We start from the raw sequence: 20,565 nt of genomic DNA, 5'->3' as shown, positions 1-20,565 counted from the left end.
CCCCTTCTGTGACGTCACCGTAAGTGGGCTGACCCTCTTGTGATATTAGCCAATGGTGGTAGAACCAGGGGTCGGTGCTAGCCAATCAGCGACACCAATACCGAAAGTGGGCGGGACACTTGTCACAACTCCTGGTGGTGAACTTTCCCGGTGTGCTCTGAGCCCCCCCCCCCCCCGCTCCTCCCTGCCTGCCTGCCTCCCCCCCTGCTGGAACCGAGCTGCTACCGTGAGTAGATCAGCCGCGAATGTCCTCTTGTCGCCCGGCGAAATGTAATAGCTGCTTGTTTTGAATGAGAAGCCATTGTGGACGGCGTCAGCAATGGTCGCGAGTGCAGGCGGGAGGGCTCTTCTTCTTCTTGCCGGACTCCACATGGCTTCGCTTTACACTTAGCTAGGTAGCTAGCTGGCTAATGCTAACTAGCTTTAGCCACCTGGGGGTTAAATGTGTTATTGCGAGTGTTAAAGCAGTTTGTGTGACTTCAGTAAGAGCCGGTAAATAAAAGTGCATGGACGTGAAGCGGCGTGGTTTAGTTATACATTGTTGAAACTGACATAAACTGGGCCTTAGCTAGAAGCCAAGACGCTACACTGTTAAGACAGCCAAGCTCTCTGCTGCTAATGTTTCATTAGCTAACTGCCCTTTGTGCTTCAATCTCCATAGTGGAAGACGCTTTTAATGTTTTACATTTAAATTCACTCATTTGAGTTTGGCTCTATAATTCAATCAATCATCCATACATCCATTTTCTTCCGCTTATCCGAGGTGGGGTCGCGGGGGCGGCAGCCTAAGCAGAGACGCCCAGACTTCCCTCTCCCCAGCCACTTCGTCCAGCTCCTGCGGGGGGATCCCGATGCGTTCCCAGGCCAGTCGGGAGACATAGTCTTCCCAACGTGTCCCGGGTCTTCCCCGTGGCCTCCTGCCGGTCGGACGTGCCCCAAACACCTCCCTAGGGAGATGTTTGGGGGCCGAACCACCTAATCTGGCTCCTCTCCATGTGGAGGAGCAGCGGCTTTTCTCTGAGTTCCTCACCCTATCTCTAAGGGAGAGACCCGCCACCCGGCGGAGGAAACTCATTTCAACCCGTGATCTTGTCCTTTCGGTCATAACCCAAAGCTCATGACCATAGGTGAGGATGGGAACGTAGATCGACCGGTAAGTTGAGAGCTTTGCCTTCCCTTCACCACAATGGATCGATACAGCGTCCGCATTACTGAAGACGCCGCACCGATCCGCCTGTCGATCTCACCATCCACTCTTCCCTCACTCGTGAACAAGACTCCCAGGTACTTGAACTCCTCCACTTGGGGCAAGATCTCCTCCCCAACCCGGAGATGGCACTCCACCCTTTCCCGGGCGAGAACCAATCAAAGTTTATTTATACAGCCCTAAATCACAAGTGTCTCAAAGGGCTGCACAAGCCACAACGGCATCCATTTTCTTCCGCTTATCCGAGGTTGGGTCGCGGGGGCGGCAGCCTAAGCAGAGAAGCCCAGATTTTCCTCTCCCAAGCCACTTCGTCCAGCTCCTCCCAGGGGATCCCGAGGCGTTCCTAGGCCAGCCGGGAGACATAGTCTTCCCGACGTGTCCTGGGTGTTCCCCGTGGCCTCCTACCGGTCGGACGTGTATTAAATAAATGATAAATGGGTTATACTTGTATAGCGCTTTTCTACCTTCAAGGTACTCAAAGCGCTTTGACACTATTTCCACATTCACCCATTCACATACACGTTCACACACTGATGGCGGGAGCTGCCATGCAAGGCGCTAACCAGCAGCCATCAGGAGCAAGGGTGAAGTGTCTTGCTCAAGGACACAACGGACGTGACTAGGATGGTAGAAGGTGGGGATTGAACCCCAGTAACCAGCAACCCTCCGATTGCTGGCACGGCCACTCTACCAACTTCGCCACACGTCTGTATTAACCTTGTAGATTGTTATAGGTTCAGCTTTGCCACTGTGCCGTGTTTTACCCGGTTTCCCCTGGGGGAACAGCAAAGTCTTACGGGCAAACACGTGGAGCGTCCACAAGGTGCATGCCCTGACTATCAATGTTCCGACAACCAAGGTAGCAGAAGGCTCAACTTAAATAGTCTTGATTGACGATAAGAAAACAAGTTGCAGGGATTTGTGCGACAAAGTAGGCGTGAACACACACAAAACAGGAAGTGTCACCATTATAAGAGCGCAAGATAGGAAGTAAAACCCCAAACACAGGAAGACAACTTCAAAATAAGACATGATCTAATGTGACAACCTGTTTATTTTGATTTCCATTTCTAAGCACAGCGTAAAAGTCAAGTGATGCAGTTTTAATTGTTAAAATATCCATTCATCTATCCATGTATCCATTTTCTTCCGCTTATCTGAGGTGGGGTCGCGGGGGCGGCAGCCTAAGCAGAGACGCCCAGACTTCTCTTTCCCCAGCCACTTCGTCCAGCTCCTGCCGGGGGATCCCAAGGCGTTCACAGGCCAGCCGGGAGACATAGTCTTCCCAACGTGTCCTGGGTCTTCCCCGTGGCTTCCTGCCGGTCGGACGTGCCCCAAACACCTTCCTAGGGAGGTGTTCGGGTGGCATCCTGAGCAGATGCCCGAACCACCTCATCTGGCTCCTCTCCATGTGGAGGAGCAGTGGCTTTACTCTGAGCTCCTCACCCTATCTCTAAGGGAGAGCCCTGCCACCCGGCGGAGGAAACTCATTTCGGCCGCTTGTACCCGTGATCTTGTCCTTTTGGTCATAACCCAACGCTCATGACCATAGGTGAGGATGGGAACGTAGATCGACCGGTAAACTGAGAGCTTTGCCTTCCGGCTCAGCTCAGATCGATACAGCGTCCGCGTTACTGAAGACGCCGCACCGATCCGCCTGTCGATCTCACGATCCAGTCTTCCCTCACTCGTGAACAAGACTCCGAGGTACTTGAACTCCTCCACTTGGGGCAAGATCTCCTCCCCAACCTGGAGATGGCACTCCACCCTTTCCCGGGCGAGAACCATGGACTCGGACTTGGATGTGCTGATTCTCATCCCAGTCGCTTCACACTCGGCTGCGAACCGATCCAGTGAGAGCTGAAGATCCTGGCCAGATGAAGCCATCAGGACCACATCATCTGCAAAAAGCAGAGACCTAATCCTGCAGCCACCAAACCGGATCCCCTCAACGCCTTGACTGCGCCTAGAAATTCTGTCCATAAAAGTTATGAACAGAATCGGTGACAAAAGGCAGCCTTGGCAAAGTCCAACCCTCACTGGAAACGTGTCCGACTTACTGCCGGCAATGCGGACCAAGCTCTGAGACTGATTACAGGGAGCGAACTGCCACAATCAGACAGTCCGATACCCCATACTCTCTGAGCACTCCCCACAGGACTTCCCGAGGGACACGGTCGAATGCCTTCTCCAAGTCCACAAAGCACATGTAGACTGGTTGGGCAAACTCCCATGCACCCTCAAGGACCCTGCCCAGAGTATAGAGCTGGTCCACAGTTCCACGACCAGGACGAAAACCACACTGTTCCTCCTGAATCTGAGGTTCGACTATCCGGCGTAGCCTCCTCTCCAGTACACCTGAATAGACCGATATCAATCAAAGTTTATTTATATAGCCCTAAATCACAAGTGTCTCAAAGGGCTGCACAAGCCATAACGACATCCTCGGCTCAGATCCCACATCAGGGCAAGAAAAAACTCAACACAATTGGATACAATGAGAAACCTTGGAGGGGACCGCAGATGTGGGGACAATCCCACCCCCCGGGCGACCGGTGCAACAGACGTCGAGTGGATCTCTGAATTGTCTACTATTTGTCAAGTCATTAACCATCTACTGTCTTCTTGTCTTCCAGTCTGTTAAATCCTCCTCGAGTATGGGCAGTGTACTGGCTGCCACCTCCCCCAGTCCCGCCCCGGCCACGGTCGGAGGCGGTCAAGGGGTCCCCGGGTTGGCGTCGGTACCCCCGGGGTTCACCATGCCCCCCGTGTCCTCCGTCCCTTCGTTGACGTCGTCGTCCTCCGACCTGCAGATCACAGACTTGACCGAGTCCCCGCTCCCGAACCCCGGCACGTACGAGGAGTGCCACCGCAAATGTAAAGGTAAAGACCACTTTATTTACGGACGTTTGGTACATGGGCTTGGCTGAGGAGCCAATGGGGCTATATGACTGAATGCCTCTAAGTCAGAATCACACCTTGCCGGAATGATACAAGAGGTGCAGACGGACAGGGATAGCCGGCTGACGGGAGGCTACACACCACCAGTGTGAAGGCACAGAGAGTCTAACGCAAAAATGCATGGGTCCACTGACCAGTGCTAAATGACCTGCAAACGACCTGATTCTGGGTCAGGGTTTTATAAGTAGCAGAGCAAAAAACCAACGTTGCGATCTTTTGAGTCATCCTTTCATCCAATCTAAAAAAAAAAAAAGAAGAAAAAGACCACTTTATTTGTCATAACAGTGAAGCGTCGCAAGGACGACGTTTACACTGCAGACCAGAGTGGACAAACTCTGATTTAAAGAGGAACATTATCACAATTTCAGAATGGTTAAAACCATTAAAAATCAGTTCCCAGTGGCTTATTATATTTTCCAAAGTTTTTTTCAAAATTTTACCCATCACGCAATATCCCTAAAAAAAGCTTCAAAGTGCCTGATTTTAACCATCGTTATATACACCCGTCCATTTTCCTGTGACGTCACATAGTGAAGCCAACACAGCTTAAGCAATTCAACAGATTACGAATGTATTGAAACGGATGGTTGTAGTGTGGAGGCAGGTAGCGAAAACCAAATTGAAGAAGAAACTGAAGCTATTGAGCCATATCGGTTTGAACCGTATGCAAGCGAAACCCACGAAAACGACACGACAGCCAGCGACACGGGAGAAAGCGAGGACGAATTCGGCGATCGCCTTCTAACCAACGATTGGTATGTGTTTGTTTGGCATTAAAGGAAACTAACAACTATGAACTAGGTTTACAGCATATGAAATACATTTGGCAACAACATGCACTTTGAGAGTGCAGACAGCCCAATTTTCATCAATTAATATATTCTGTAGACATACCCTCATCTGCGCTCTTTTCCTGAAAGCTGATCTGTCCAGTTTTGGAGTTGATGTCAGCAGGCCAGGGAAGCTAGGGTCGATAGGGGGTTTAGCTCGCTCGTCTGCGGGAACAAACTGCCGCCATTTTTTGCCGTGCTACCGAGGTCCTTTGTCCCTGAATTGCTCACACACTCCGGCAGATTCAATGGGGGTCTGGCGGCAGATTTCTTTGACTTTATGGTTGGAAATGCATCTGCTTTGAGTGTCGCAGGATATCCACACATTCTTGCCATCTCTGTCGTAGCATAGCTTTCGTGGGTAAAGTGTGCGGAACAAACGTCCAATTTCTTGCCACTTTGGCATCTTTGGGCCACTGGTGCAACTTGAATCCGTCCCTGTTGGTGTTGTTACACCCTCCGACAACACACCCACGAGGCATGATGTCTCCAAGGTACGGAAAACAGTCGAAAAAACGGAAAATAACAGAGCTGATTTGACTCGGTGTTTGAGAAAATGGCGGATTGCTTCCCGATGTGACGTCACGTTGTGACGTCATCGCTCCGAGAGCGAATATTAGAAAGGCGTTTAATTCGCCAAAATTCACCCATTTAGAGTTTGGAAATCGGTTAAAAAAATATATGGTCTTTTTTTCTGCAACATCAAGGTATATATTGACGCTTACATAGGTCTGCTGATAATGTTCCCCTTTAAAAAAATAAAAAATCTGATTTCTTCCAGCTGTTTAGATTAGAAGTAAACTGTGATCTTTGTCAGACTCCAGTATAAACGCGCACAGGCCCCAATGTGCCCTTGACATCAAAACAAAGGAAATAAACTGGATTCCGTAAATAAACAAGGAAGTCGCTGCTACTACTACAAATTTGCAAAATAAAAGCCGCCACAACTTAAAAATGTTGTTTTTTTACCTGAAAACAAATTAAAGTTATATATATATATATATATATATATATATATATATATATATATATATATACATACAGTGCAGGGTTTCCTCTAGATTGGCAAGATACCTGTGGCGGTGAGGTTAGGGTCGTGGTCAACATCCAATCCAATTCACTTTATTTATACAGCACATTTAAACAACAAAAATGTTTCCAAAGTGCTGCACAACAATATTAAAAACAATAATCTAATATTATCCTTAGCTCCACCAATGACTGAATAAAAACAAAAAATAAATATAGAACCAATATAAAAACAATATAAAAATAAATATGATTAAAAGAGATTTTAAAGGGAAAAAACAATTAAAACACGTCGTCGTACAATTTGCATAATTTTCTTTAAGATTTTCTTTGAAAAAGCTAAAAAAGTGTGTATATTTAAAACTAAAGGTGTGTTACCAATTAGTATTAACATATGGTATATATTTTTAGAATATATGGTTTTGCTCTATTTTTCAATTGTTGCCGTTTAATGTACAATGTACCGTATTTATCGGATTATAAATCGCTCCGGAGTATAAATTCCACCGGCCGAAAATGTATACCGTAATAAAGAAGGAAAAAAACATATATAAGTCGCACTAGAGTATAAGTCGCATTTTTTGGGGACATTTTTCGCCAGTCCCTTACAAGTTTCTCACTTACTCCAAACTTTCTTTCTGCTGCTCAATTGCCGTTTTCTGCTGCATATTTCACTACTTCCAGCTTGTAACCTGCAGTATATGATTTCCTTTTCGCTGTCATTTTTGTTCAGCCCTTCTCACTTTTTATAAGTTACCGCCAATGTTGAAATGATCCATTTTCATAGGTACAGAAGTAGTAGCATCTTTTTTTACACAATGCACTTCTGCCATGACCCGCCCCCGCCAATTTTTTATTGGTTGACGTGTGTGTGTGTGTGACGATTGCTGATATACGCCTAGTCTCTTACGTGAATGAGATAAATAATATTATTTGATATTTTACGGTACTGCGTTAATAATATCACACATAAATCGCTCCAGAGTATAAATCGCACCCCCGGCCAAACTATGGAAAAAACTGCGACTTATAATCCGAAAAATACGGTAACTTGTTGAGAATTTTTCAAGTGTCTAGTAGGCCTGGGCGATATGGACAAAAAAGTACATCTCAATATATTTAACTTAAATTCGATATTCGATATATATCAATATATTTTTCGGTGAAAGTATACATATAAAGTTATTAATTTTTGAGCGATATTCAGTGAAATTGAAGTGAATGACAACAGTAGGACCCATTACCTCCATTCTTTTATACAGCATAATTCACATGTGAATAATATAAATACAGTCTATTAAACAGCATTATTCACATGTGAATACAGTCTATTATACAGCATTATTCACATGTGAATAATATAAATAGTCTATTACACAGCATTATTCACATGTGAATAACATAAATACAGTCTATTACACAGCATTATTCACATGTGAATAACATAAATACAGTCTATTACACAGCATTATTCACATGTGAATAACATACGGTAAATACAGTCTATTATACAGCATTATTCACATGTGAATAATATAAATACAGTCTATTATACAGCATTATTCACATGTGAATAATATAAATACTAGGGATGTCCCGATCCGATATTTGGATCGGATCGGCCGCCGATATTTGCCAAAAAATGCGTATCGGCAAGGCATGGGAAAATGCCGATCCAGATCCAGTTTAAAAAAAACTCCGCCCCGTGTTTTCCAACGCACCTATTTAAATAATACATTCCACTTTTCTGCTGCTCCCTAATTTCCGTTCCGCATTTTCCAGCACACCTTCAACACATCCACAGGTCTGTGGATTCTCACGCAGTTGCTTTTAGCTGCTGGCATTACACGACAGGCTCTTCCTACTCTTTTCTGTGTCTCCCTCTCACAGACAGCAAGCGCACCCTCTTACACACGTCACATCCTGTCACGTCATACGTCACATACGTATACGTCCTCTCCCAGCAGAGAGGTAGCAGCATGGCTATCGTTAGCTGTGATACTAGCGCAGCCGTGTGACCAACGTTCTCTCTAAGGTGCGCACCTGTGCAATTGCGCACTGTTTAAGCGTCCTCTGCCCATAGCAATTATATGCCACGCACAAAATCAAATGGAAAAAATAAGCGCATAACAATGTTCGACACACGGACACGACAGAGAAAACAGTTTTCGTCATCATTGTTCAAATATTGTGACGTCTGTCGAGACGCTTATCTCCATTCGGTGCCACACGTCCACACCATCAAAATGCCGAGGCAAACATTTCCACATCAACACCGTATGAAAAAATTAGTGATTTTTTTAGTTGTGATTTCCTTCTCTGCATGAAAGTTTAAAAGTAGCATATATTAATGCAGTATGAAGAAGAATGTTTTAATGTAGACATGCAAGCCTTGAAAGAACATTTTGAAAATCAAGACTACATTTCCTGCAAATGGGTGCATTTCTACCCTATATTTTAACTTTAGATTTATTCTCATATCAAACTCTTTTGGCTGTCTTTTTGACACTTACATCCGGCGCCCCCCTCCACACCCTGGATTATAAATAATGTAGATAATTCAATGTGATTATCTTGTGTGATGACTGTATTATGATGATAGTATATATCTGATAGTATATATCTGTATCATGAATCAATTTCAGTGGACCCCGACTTAAACAAGTGTAAAAACTTATTGGGGTGTTACCATTTAGTGGTCAATTGTACGGAATATGTACTTCACTGTGCAACCTACTAATAAAAGTCTCAATCAATCAATCAAAACACATAGAATCATCATACTGCTGTGATTATATGCATCAAGTGTTCATTCAAGGCTAAGGCAAAATATCGAGATATATATTGTGTATCGCAATATGGCCTTAAAATATCGCAATATTAAAAAAAGGCCATATCGCCCAGCCCTAGTTCAATGATGCCATTTCTGTTTGTCATGTATCATTTTGTCTATTTTGTGTTTATTCTTGAATAAACAGGTCAGTTTCTTGTTACCAACCATTGTGTATTATTCAAACTCCCCTAATTCAGCTGGCTAGTTGTTATCAAGAGTACTAAAACCCTTTTCAACATGATTCTGACAACTACCGGTAAGTAGGCTAAATAATTTTAAACTTTAATACATGCTCGGATAGGCCAGTATCGGTCAGTATCGGGATCGGAAGTGCAAAAACAATATCGGTATCGGATCGGAAGTGTAAAAACCTGGATCGGGACATCCCTAATAAATACAGTCTATTATAAAGCATTATTCACATGTGAATAACATAAATACAGTCTGTTATACAGAATTATTCACATGTTAAAGTTAAAGTCCCAATGATTGTCTCACACACACACTAGGTGTGGTGAAATTTGTTCTCTGCATTTGACCCATCCCCTTGGTCACCCCCCGGGAGGTGAGGGGAGCAGTGGGCAGCAGCGGTGCCACGCCCGGGAATCAGTTTTGGTGATTTAACCCCAATCCCAAGCCTTGATGCTGAGTGCCAAGCAGGGAGGTAATGGCTCCCATTTTTATAGTCTTTGGTATGACTTGGCCGGGGTTTGAACTCCCAACCTACCGATCTCAGGGCGGACACGACACTCTAACCACTAGGCTACTGAGTAGGTGAATAATATAAATACAGTCTATTACACAGCGTTATTCACATGTGAATAACATAAATACAGTCTATTACACAGCATTATTCACATGTGAATAATATAAATACAGTCTATTATACAGCATTATTCACATGTGAATAATATTAATACATTATACATGTACAGTCAAAAGGTTGATTTTTGTTGTTTCAGAGGTTTTCCCAATGCAGATGGAAGGTGTGCGGCTAGTTGTTAACAAGGGCTTGAGTAACCACTTCCAGGTGAGCCATACCATCACCCTCAGCACTCTGGGGGACTCTGGCTATCGATTTGGCTCCACCTATGTCGGCAGTAAACAAACAGGACCTGCAGAGGTAACGGACATTTTTTGTGGCACAGCCAGTGCCAACTTTTAGATGAGCGTTTCCAGATCTGACCGTCATTTCTGCTTCCTTCAGTCATTTCCAGTCATAGTGGGCGACATGGACAACACGGGGAGTCTCAATGCTCAAATTATCCACCAACTTTGCACGGCCGTCCGCTCCAAAATAGCCATCCAGGTAACACACACATGCAGAAAGATACATTGTTTGAACAGGTTTGCAGTTATGGTCGGTGGCTTTGTTTCCCAGACTCAGCAGCAAAAGTTTGTGAACTGGCAGTGTGACTTGGAGTACCGTGGTGCCGATTTCACTTCTGCCGTGACGCTAGGGAACCCTGACATACTCGTAGGCTCAGGTCAGTTTTTTTTAAATACCCTTGTTTACTGTTTTGTGTTTTGTCTTGAAAGCAAATGTTTCCGGTTTTATTTTCTTCAGGCATCGTTGTGGCCCACTATCTCCAATCGATTACACCTTCACTAGCTCTTGGCGGTGAGCTCGTATACCACCGGAGACCAGGCGAGGAAGGTACAGTCACCTCCCTCCTGGGCAGGTACACAGGTAAACTACTTGATAATGTTCCACTCAAATCTTTTACATATAAAAGTGTTTACATAACAAGTATTCAAACCAAACTTGTGTGTGTATATATACACGGACACACCTTCTCATTTCAATGCCTTTTTTTTATTTTCATGACTATTTACATAGTAGATTGTCACTGAAGGCATCAAAACTATGAATGAACACATGTGGAGTTATATACCATATTTTCCGCACCATAAGGCGCCCTGGGTTAAAAGCCGCGCCTTCAATGAACGGCATATTTCAAAACTTTGTCCACCTATAAGCCGCCCCGTGTTATAAGCCGCATCTAACTGCGCTAAAGGAATGTCAAAAAAACAGTCAGATAGGTCAGTCAAACTTTAATAATATATTAAAAACCAGCGTTCTAACAACTCTGTTCACTCCCAAAATGTACGCAAATGTGCAATCACAAACATACGTATATCAACATGGACAGAGCTGCGTGAAAAAAGCCACCCGGCCTCTTCGCGTAAACTTAAACTTACCTTAACCACTCGCTCATCTTTTCTTCATCCATCCCTTCGAGTTAGCTTTTATGATGACGCCGGCTGGAAAGGTCTCTTTTGGCAAGGTCTTCCTTTTGAATATCACCATGGGTGGAAGTTTCTGGCCATTAGCATGGCAAGCTAGAACCACAGTGAAGGATGACTTCTCATTCCCTGTGGTGCGAATATTCACCGTACATGCTCCCGTTGTATCCACAGTGCGGTTCACAGGAATATCAGTTGCTGTGAAATAGTAATCCGTGTGCGGATGGAGAGATTGCGTCTTTTCATGAACCGGATCCTTGTCGCTTAGTAGGAGCCATTTTGTGGTCTTTACAGATGTAAACACACAAAGGAAATGAAACGTACGGTAATATCAGCGCGCTTTTTCTTCTTCTACGCGGGCGGGTGGTTGCTTACAGTAGAAGAAGAAGCGCTTCCTGTTCTATGGGGGCGGGTGCTTACCTTGGCGGTTGCTTGCGTAGAAGAAGAAGCGCTTCCTGTTCTACCGGGAAAAAAGATGGCGGCTGTTTACCGAAGTTGCGAGATCGAAACTTTATGAAAATGAATCGTAATATTAATCCATATATAAAGCGCACCGGGTTAAAAGCCGCACTGTCAGCTTTTGAGTAAATTTGTGGTTTTTAGGTGCGGTTAATAGTGCGGAAAATACGGTAGTCATGAAAATAAAGAAAACGTATTGAATGAGGAGAAGGTGTGTCCAAACTTTTGGCCTGTACTGTATATGTGTGTGTGTGTGTGTGTGTGTATATATATATATATATATATATGTGTATGTGTATATGTATATATATATATATATATATATATATGTATGTGTGTGTGTATGTGTGCGACAATAATGGAAAAAGACACTTGTATTTTAAGGAAAAAGTCGAAGGGAAAAAAATTGATAAACATTTTAGAATATGTACCGTATTTTCCGCACCATAAGGCGCCCTGGGTTATAAGCCGCGCCTTCAATGAACGGCATATTTCAAAACTTTGTCCACCTATAAGCCGCCCCGTGTTGTAAGCCGCATCTAACTGCGCTAAAGGAATGTCAAAAAAACAGTCAGATAGGTCAGTCAAACTTTAATAATATATTAAAAACCAGCGTTCTAACAACTCTGTCCCAAAATGTACGCAAATGTGCAATCACAAACATAGTAAAATTCAAAATAGTGCAGAGCAATAGCAACATAATGTTGCTCGAACGTTAATGTCACAACACACAAAATAAACATAACGCTCACTTTCTGAAGTTATTCTTCATTCTTCGTCTTCGGTGTCCGAATTGAAAAGTTGGGCGAATGTGGGATCCAAAATGGCCGGGTCCGTCTCGTCGAAGTAATCGGAGTCAGTGTCGCTGTTGTCCAGCAGTTCTGTGAATCCTGCCTTCCGGAAAGCTCGGACCACAGTTGTGACCGAAATATCTGCCCAGGCATTTACGATCCACTGGCAGATGTTGGCGTCGTCTAGCGCTGTCTCCCTGTCTTAGTGAAGGTGATGTTGGCGTCGTCCGGCGCTGTCTCCCTGTCTTGGTGAACGTCACGTGTGTTCGCCTTCTGTCATCCACTGTTCCCACGCAGTTAGCAGTCTAGCTTCGAATGCCCTGTTGACACCAATATCTAGCGGCTGGAGGTCTTTTGTCAATCCACCCGGAATGACGGCGAGTATTGAATTAAGCGTGTAAGCGTGTCTCTCAATGTGCTGTTATGAGCTAGCAAATATAACAACTACACTACCCAGCATGCAACGATAGTTACGAGCATGCGCGGTAGCCCTGAGAAGCGTTGTTGTATGCTGGCAGTTAGAATGTGGTTATGAGCACGCTGTGAGTAAACGTTGAGAACTCAGTTAACACGCCTCGTCTGCATTATTTATAATTAGACAGACAACACACTTAATAGGAGCCATTTTGGGGTCTTTACATAAACACACAAATGGAAATGAAACGTCACATATCCCAGCATGCACCGCGCGCTTCTTCTACGGGGAAAAAAGATGGCGGCTGTTTACCGAAGTTGCGAGACCGAAACTTTATGAAAATGAATCTTAATATTTATCCATATATAAAGCGCACCGGGTTATAAGGCGCACTGTCAGCTTTTGAGAAAATTTGTGGTTTTTAGGTGCGGCTTATAGTGCGGAAAATACGGAATACAATTTGCATTATTTTTTAAATGTTAGATTATAACCGAATTAAAGACAATTCAATAAGAATTTTATAGACGAGACTTCCTTTTTATTGTCATTCAAATTTGAACTTTACATTACAGATAAGAACGGAATTGTGTTGCATTAGCTCATGGTAATGCAGGATAAAAAAGCAATAAGGTGCAAATATAAATAAAATTACTGTACAAATAAATATATTGCACGTTTATGGATGTATGTTATATTGTCTTTATATTCCAGCGAGTTAATACATTATTGAGGGGATTATTATGATGCGTTCAAGAGTCTTACGGCCTGAGGGAAGAAGCTGTTACAGAATCTGGAGGTTCTGCTTCGGAGGCTGCGGAACCTCTTTCTAGATGTCATATTACTTGGAAAAGAGTACAACTTAAATTACGTAAAGTTGTAATTTTCCAAGCTTAAGTGAGAATTTGCAAAAATTAAGTCAATATTTTTACAAGATTAACATTTAACACAAATCTTTTTACCTGCAAGAAAATATATATTGTCATTTTAGGACAATGAATTTGAACTAATTGTAATTGTACAATAATTATGGTCAGGAAAAAAAATGACTTTCAATCAATCAATCAATCAATGTTTATTTATATAGCCCTAAATCACAAGTGTCTCAAAGGGCTGCACAAGCCACAACGACATCCTCGGTACAGAGCCCACATAAGGGCAAGGAAAAACTCACCCCAGTGGGACGTCGATGTGAATGACTATGAGAAACCTCGGAGAGGTAACCCCCCCTCCTCTAGGGGAAACAATTACATTTGTATAAGGTCACATTATGAGGGAAATACAGCAGTTTTCCAGAACATATTCATAACCTTTTGAGACTGAAATGATCATTTCTTGTACAACTTTACGTTGACGATGTTAATGTACAAGTAGATGGTTTCCATTGTCCTCAGGTAACAACTACGTTGCAACGCTGACTGTGGGAGGAGCAGGATGCCACGCTACTTACTATCATAAAGCCAACGATCAGGTAGGCTTGAGCATGTCAATGAAATAATACTTCCATAGAGGATCTTGTTACATTGTGCAGACCTTCATCATTTGATTTGTTGTTGTTGTCCTTCCAGTTGCAAGTGGGAGTGGAGTTTGAAGCCAGCACCAGGATGCAGGAGACCACAACATCTTTGGGTTATCAGCTGGACCTGCCCAAAGCTAACTTGCTCTTTAAAGGTAAGTATGGTCTCAGTTATGTATGTGAACAATGCAGCAGCAATCATCTTGTCCTTCCTCCATCAGGCTCTGTAGACAGCAACTGGGTGGCAGGGGCCACTCTGGAGAAGAAACTACTACCCCTGCCCCTCACTCTGGCCCTGGGAGCTTTCCTTAACCACCGCAAGAACAAGTTCCAGTGCGGCTTCAGCGTCACTATCGGTTAGCGCGTCTCGGAGCTGCCCCGTCGTCCCTCCCAGGAGCCAGCTCGCGGGCCCCCAGCTTGGACAGGCACGGAGAAGACCCACAGGTACCTGGACTGAGTTTTTCCCAACATTACATTCAGAGACTCTCTTTTACTACTGTGATTTGTGGGGGAAGACATCGAGACAGAGACCACCAAGGGGCCAGGACTACATCGTGTAGCACAAATGTCTTTACGTTATGGCGTATCAAACAAACCGGAGGACAACAAGGCGTATGTCAGCAAGGCATCGGGGCGATGCATGAGAACGTCTTGTAAAAATCAAACAGTGGTTAGACATAATATATGGTGATCATGTGATGATGGAAATAAATGTGATTACTTTTTTAATCTTATGTGATGCACTTTCCACAATGCAGAAGGGTTTATTTAACAAAACACATTTTCTGTAATACGAGTTCCGCCCACCAGATCAGGTATGTGTTTTTTCTTCAAAACATCTCACCTGCCCAACAAGGCAAGAGAAGCGTCAGGATGAAGAAGACAAGAGCAGGAGACGACTCCATGTTGGGACCAACGCTAAAAATGCTGCAGTAGGAGAAGAAAATGCATATCAATTACATTATACTCTTCATATTATACTGTATATACACACACATTGTATATACATATACAATATATATATGCACTTTGTGTATATATATATATACGTACACACACACTACATACACTTTTTTTTTTCATTCGTACACAAATTGTATATAGACACTTATACATATGTGTTTATACACACATACAAACTTTGTATACATATATACTGTATATAGACATACACATAAATGTTAATGTATGTGTAAATAAATACACATACATTCTTTATATATACACATATTGTACGTGTATACATACATACATAATTTGTATACTTACATGTGAGTATATATATATGTACATATATATATATATACACACACACACACATACATGTATATATATATACATGTATACATACATATACAATACACACTATATAGTGTGTATTATTATACATGTGTATATATGTATACATACACATATACATACATATGTGTATATACACACCCATATGTATGTATACATATATACATTCATATATAAATATGTATTTATACATATGTATGTGTACATGTACCGGTATGTATATATGTATACATACATATATATATACACATACATATACACAGTTACATTTTTTACACACATGTATGTATACATATGTACATATTTATATATGAATGTATATATGTATACATACATGTATGTATACATACATGTATACATATATGTATGTATACATACATGTATGTATACATACATATGTATATATACATAAATGTGTATATATATATACATTCATATATAAATATGTATATATACCTATATATGTATGTATACATACATATATATACACACACACACATGTATATATACATACATATACAGTTAAATTTTTACACATGTACATATATATATATACATATAAAAATATGTACACACATATATGTATATATTAATAAATATATACATATATATGTATGTACATATTTGTATATGTATGTACATACTTATGTGTATGTATGTATGTATAATTTTGATTATATATATAAAATAAAAAAATATACATATATAAATAATATATAAATATGTACACATAAATATATATATATACACTGTATATATATATATATATATAAATATGTACATTCATATATACATATACAAATATGTACACATACATATATATGTATATATTAATAAATATATATATATACATATGTATGTGTACATATTTGTATATGTATATATATGTATGTATGTATGTGTATATATGTATACATACATATAAACACATCTATGTATGTATATACATACATACATATACACATTTATATATACATACATATATTTATATGTATGTATGTATATATATACACACACAGACATATATGTATATATACATGTATACATGCATATCACTCCATCTTATCTGTCTTGTCTTTTAATAAAGAAACAAGGAAGTCACAATCTTCGTTCAATGAATGTTCTGCAATTTGTCGTCCCCAAAGTAAGAACAGAACATTTAGGTTTTCAGCACATAAGGCTTGGAATAACCTACAATCAAATCTTCAACTTCAAAGCCTTGTTACATTGAATGAGTTTAAAGCTTCTGTGTTTACCTTGTCTGTATGCACATGTGTCATGTCAGCAAGTTTTAATGTTGTAAATGTGATGTATACATACATATATATATATATATACATACACACACACACACAAGTGTTAGCTACAAGTTGCTGTGAAAAGTCCATGTGTGTATTGTCATACCTATCGTCCGTGGGGTGAGGAACAGGAAGGGTGGTGGATTCTCTGTGGAAAATAATAGTCATTTAATGTCAGACATATGGATAATAATTATTGTGGCAAATGTGTTTGAAATAGAGTACCTTGGGTCATGTGTGGTGACAGGAATTGGGGTGGTGGTAATAATGGTTGTTGGAACACTGTCATAAACAATGTTTTTATTGAACAAAAATTGAAGGCATTATCTCAACACAAATACTTTTACAAGAAAATGTTGGGGAAAAGGAAAATGTTGTCATTTTTCAAAAACTGAAGTCATAATATTACAAGAAAAGTAACAATCAAATTGGAACTGTGAAGTAATATGACAAAAAAAATCTGATTTGTTTTACTTTCACTAGTCATATTACAAGAAAACAGTAGATACATATATTTTTCCTGAATCAAGTAATAAAGTAAAAAAAAAATTGTATGGGAATTTTTTTTTTATGAGAAAACCATTTTGGGGGGGGAAAGCAAGGAAATAGTGTTTTTACAGTCTTTTGTTTCAATTGTACATACAGACATACATATAGATAACAAAATAGCCTTCAAATAGCGTGGGCCATTGTGGTTACTGGCAATTTTATTGTTTCAAATGCACAAAAATGGAGGCATTATCTAATAACCAAGTTGTAATGTTACCTAAAAAATACATTTTACAAGAAATTGTTCAGAAAAAAGGAAAAGTTATATTTGAAAACAAAAAAAAGTAATAAAGTTGTAATTTTACGGGAATGAAGTCATATTACATGAAAAACGTCAAAATTTAACCTAATTAAAGTTATGATCAAATTAGAGAAGTGTAGTTTAACGAGGGAAACATATTTTTTGTTTTGTTTTACCAGTCATTTAGAAATAATAAGAAAACAGTTTTGGTTATAATAAAGGTGTAATTTTAATAAAGTAATAATGTTACAATATTCATATAAAAAAATGAAATTATGTTATTTAATGTTGGAAAAAAGTAGTAATATTACGAGAAAAATATTTTGGGGGGGGAGAAGAAAAATAAATAGTGTTTTTGCCAGTCTTAGTATTACAAGAATGAATGTCAAACAAAGATAAAACAGTGCATTATTGTTAAAATACCTTGGTGGTTGTTGTTGCAACACTGTAAACAACAACCTTTTTATTCTTTCAATTATATAAAAACGGCGGCAATATCTTAGAACAAAGTTGCAATGTTACCTACATTTTTTTTTTTACAAGAAAACGTTCGGAAAAGGGAAAAGTTATAATTAAAAAAAAAGAAGTTATAAAGTTGTAATTTTAAGGGAATGAAGTCATACTATTACGGTACGTAAAAAAATTCCAAATTCAACCTCATTAAAGTTATGATCAAATTAGAGAAGTGTAGTATAACAAGGGAAAACAAAAATGTTTTTTTTAATTTTAATTTTTTACTTTTACCAGTCATTTAATAATAAGAAAAATATGTTTTGGTTATAATAAAGGTGTAATTTTCCTGAATGAAGTAATAATGTTACAATATTTATACAAAAATTAAATTATGTTATTTAATTTTGGACAAAAAGTTGTAATATTACGAGAAAACATTTTTGGGGGAGACGAGAAGGAAATAGTTTTTGCCAGTGTTAGTATTACAAGAATGAATGTCACACATACAGATAAAACAGTGCATTATTGTGAAAATACCTTGGTGGTTGTTGTTGCAACACTGTAAACAACAACCTTTTTATTGTTTCAATTATACAAAAACGGAGGCGATATCTTACAACAGAGATGTAATAGTACCTAAAAAAACCTCTTAATTTTACAAGGAAATGTTGCGAAAAAGAAAAAAGTTTTAATTTTAAAAAGTTTTTCCAAAAAAGTGGTAATTTTACGGGAATAAATTCATAACATTACAAGAAAAACGTCCTAATTTAACTTGATTGAAGTTATAATCAAAATATACACACACAAAATAATGTCATTTTTAATGGTTAAAAAAAGTTGTATTACAACAAAACATTTTTGGGGGGAGAAGATAGGGAAATAGTGTTTAGTCTTAGTAGTACTCAACTTTAAGTTGTATTTTAATGTGAGGAAATCATTCTGTGAATGACAAAAAAAATCTTACTTTTTCCTAAATAAGGCCATGCTAATATTGTTTTAATTATGATAATAATTGTACTTGCAAGATTAAAAAAAGTTGTAATTTAACGGATTAATTTACTTATAAACACATTTTATTTTGCCCATTTCATGAAAATGTCATAGTTTTAGTCTTATGTAATGTGAGTCTTAAAAGCATAAAGTAATAAGTATTCAAATAAGGTCTCAAGAAATGATTGATTGTGTGACTGCAATTACCTTGTGGTGTTGGGCTGTGGTGTTGTGGTGACTGCAACACTGTAAAAGCCAATCATCATTAAACGGAGTCATTGTCATTAAAGGATGTCACACCTACTCGGAAGAACACGGCCCTTCATCCTCGTCTTTAGGAGGATGTGTGACGTCCACCGGCCCGGCTTTGCCACACGGCAAACTATGTCCATCCACCAAAGGAGTAATGTCTAACAAAAAAAACATTAACGGGAGGATAATGCACTTGAAAGAAGAAGAAGATGGACTACCTTCGAAGCTGAAGCTCAGCACGATGTTTCCTCCTTTGAGGAAATCTCTGGTCTTCATTTGTTCTAACGTGGCAAAGTAGGACCAGCCGAACAACCGACTGACAAAGACAGTCTTGTTGTTCTCGTCCACACCTGTGAGGCCATTCTTACCAGGGTCGTCCCATGCAAACGTGCCTGTTTTGACAGAATATGAGATTTCATGAGCAAATAGTTGCTTTATGTCGTTAGTAATAGTGAATTTGATTTTTTTTGCCAATCTGGATACTGTTGCGTCTGACCAGTCTTAAAGTCACTGGTCAATCCCAAATTCTTTAGATGACATATATGCTGAGTAAGAAGGACCATCAAGACAGAATAGGAATATTATTAAGTTTTACTAAAGCTTTAGGATACCAGTCCAATTTTCATTTCATATCGACATCTCGAAATGGTCTAACATTCAAACGGGAAGAGACAACTTATTGAATACGAAAACAGCGCCCACCCTGTCCAGAAAGGAATGCATCCAACACTGATAAGATAAGGAGGGGGATGCATCTCTGCCACATTCCAATGGCTAAGACACTACACAGACATCTGCAGACAAGTATACAGAGTATAAATGGGAAAATACTAGCTGATTCAAACATGACTATGAATAAAGAAAGAACTCTTAAACATATATGCATTCTCCACAATACATACTGTATATTTTCAAGAATTTGCTATTTCGTCAATTAGCATGTTAGCTACTAACTAATTTGTAGATCAAGCAGATGTTTGTTGTCTAGCTTGTGTTGCGCGCGACCAGTCTTCCTCTCAGGGAATAAAACACACTGGTCAATCCCAAATTCTGTTGAGTAAAAAGGACCCTAGAGACAGAATGGCACACAAGCTTGAGGAGACCAGCCCTTACAATGCATCAGCAAGAAGAGGTCTAAATCCAAACAAAAAGAGTCAGCTTATGTAGAGCGAAAACAGCCCCTCTCGCCCAGAAAGGA

At 40.1% G+C, this 20,565-nt stretch overlaps 2 protein-coding genes across 6 annotated transcripts in view; one reads left to right on the top strand and one right to left on the bottom strand.

Moving 5' to 3' along the window:
* Positions 1–181: 181 nt before the first annotated feature.
* tomm40 (translocase of outer mitochondrial membrane 40 homolog (yeast)) lies at positions 182–15,014 on the top strand. Of its 2 annotated transcripts, XM_072912940.1 has the most exons (9): positions 182–226; positions 3,844–4,090; positions 9,823–9,983; positions 10,068–10,169; positions 10,242–10,347; positions 10,428–10,550; positions 14,164–14,240; positions 14,338–14,440; positions 14,507–15,014. In XM_072912940.1, exons 2-9 carry the CDS (start codon positions 3,865–3,867, stop codon positions 14,644–14,646), a joined length of 1,038 nt encoding a protein of 345 aa, XP_072769041.1. In that variant the 5' UTR covers positions 182–226; positions 3,844–3,864; the 3' UTR covers positions 14,647–15,014. The 2 variants fall into 2 exon arrangements, with proteins under 2 accessions (XP_072769041.1, XP_061803109.1); XM_061947125.2 differs by lacking the exon at positions 182–226 and adding an exon at positions 245–395 and having other exon boundaries at positions 14,338–15,014.
* Positions 15,015–15,039: 25 nt separating this feature from the next.
* Positions 15,040–20,565, bottom strand: part of LOC133594327 (meprin A subunit beta-like) — a 45,670-nt gene continuing 40,144 nt past the window's right edge. For all 4 annotated transcript variants that reach the window (XM_061947090.2, XM_061947107.1, XM_061947115.1 and 1 more), the window contains exons 14-19: positions 19,586–19,759; positions 19,420–19,525; positions 19,323–19,361; positions 17,108–17,164; positions 16,989–17,030; positions 15,040–15,212 (exon numbers count right to left, since the gene is read on the bottom strand). In XM_061947090.2, coding sequence (XP_061803074.1) covers positions 15,116–15,212; positions 16,989–17,030; positions 17,108–17,164; positions 19,323–19,361; positions 19,420–19,525; positions 19,586–19,759 — 515 coding nt within the window. In that variant the 3' untranslated portion in view covers positions 15,040–15,115. The remainder of the gene's footprint in view (positions 15,213–16,988; positions 17,031–17,107; positions 17,165–19,322; positions 19,362–19,419; positions 19,526–19,585; positions 19,760–20,565) is intronic.

This window comes from Nerophis lumbriciformis, linkage group LG04 (genome assembly GCF_033978685.3).
Source record: "Nerophis lumbriciformis linkage group LG04, RoL_Nlum_v2.1, whole genome shotgun sequence".
Taxonomy (NCBI): Eukaryota; Metazoa; Chordata; class Actinopteri; order Syngnathiformes; family Syngnathidae; genus Nerophis; species Nerophis lumbriciformis.
The sequence above is the reverse complement of the archived record's forward strand: the minus strand, read 5'-3'. Positions and strand labels throughout refer to the sequence as shown.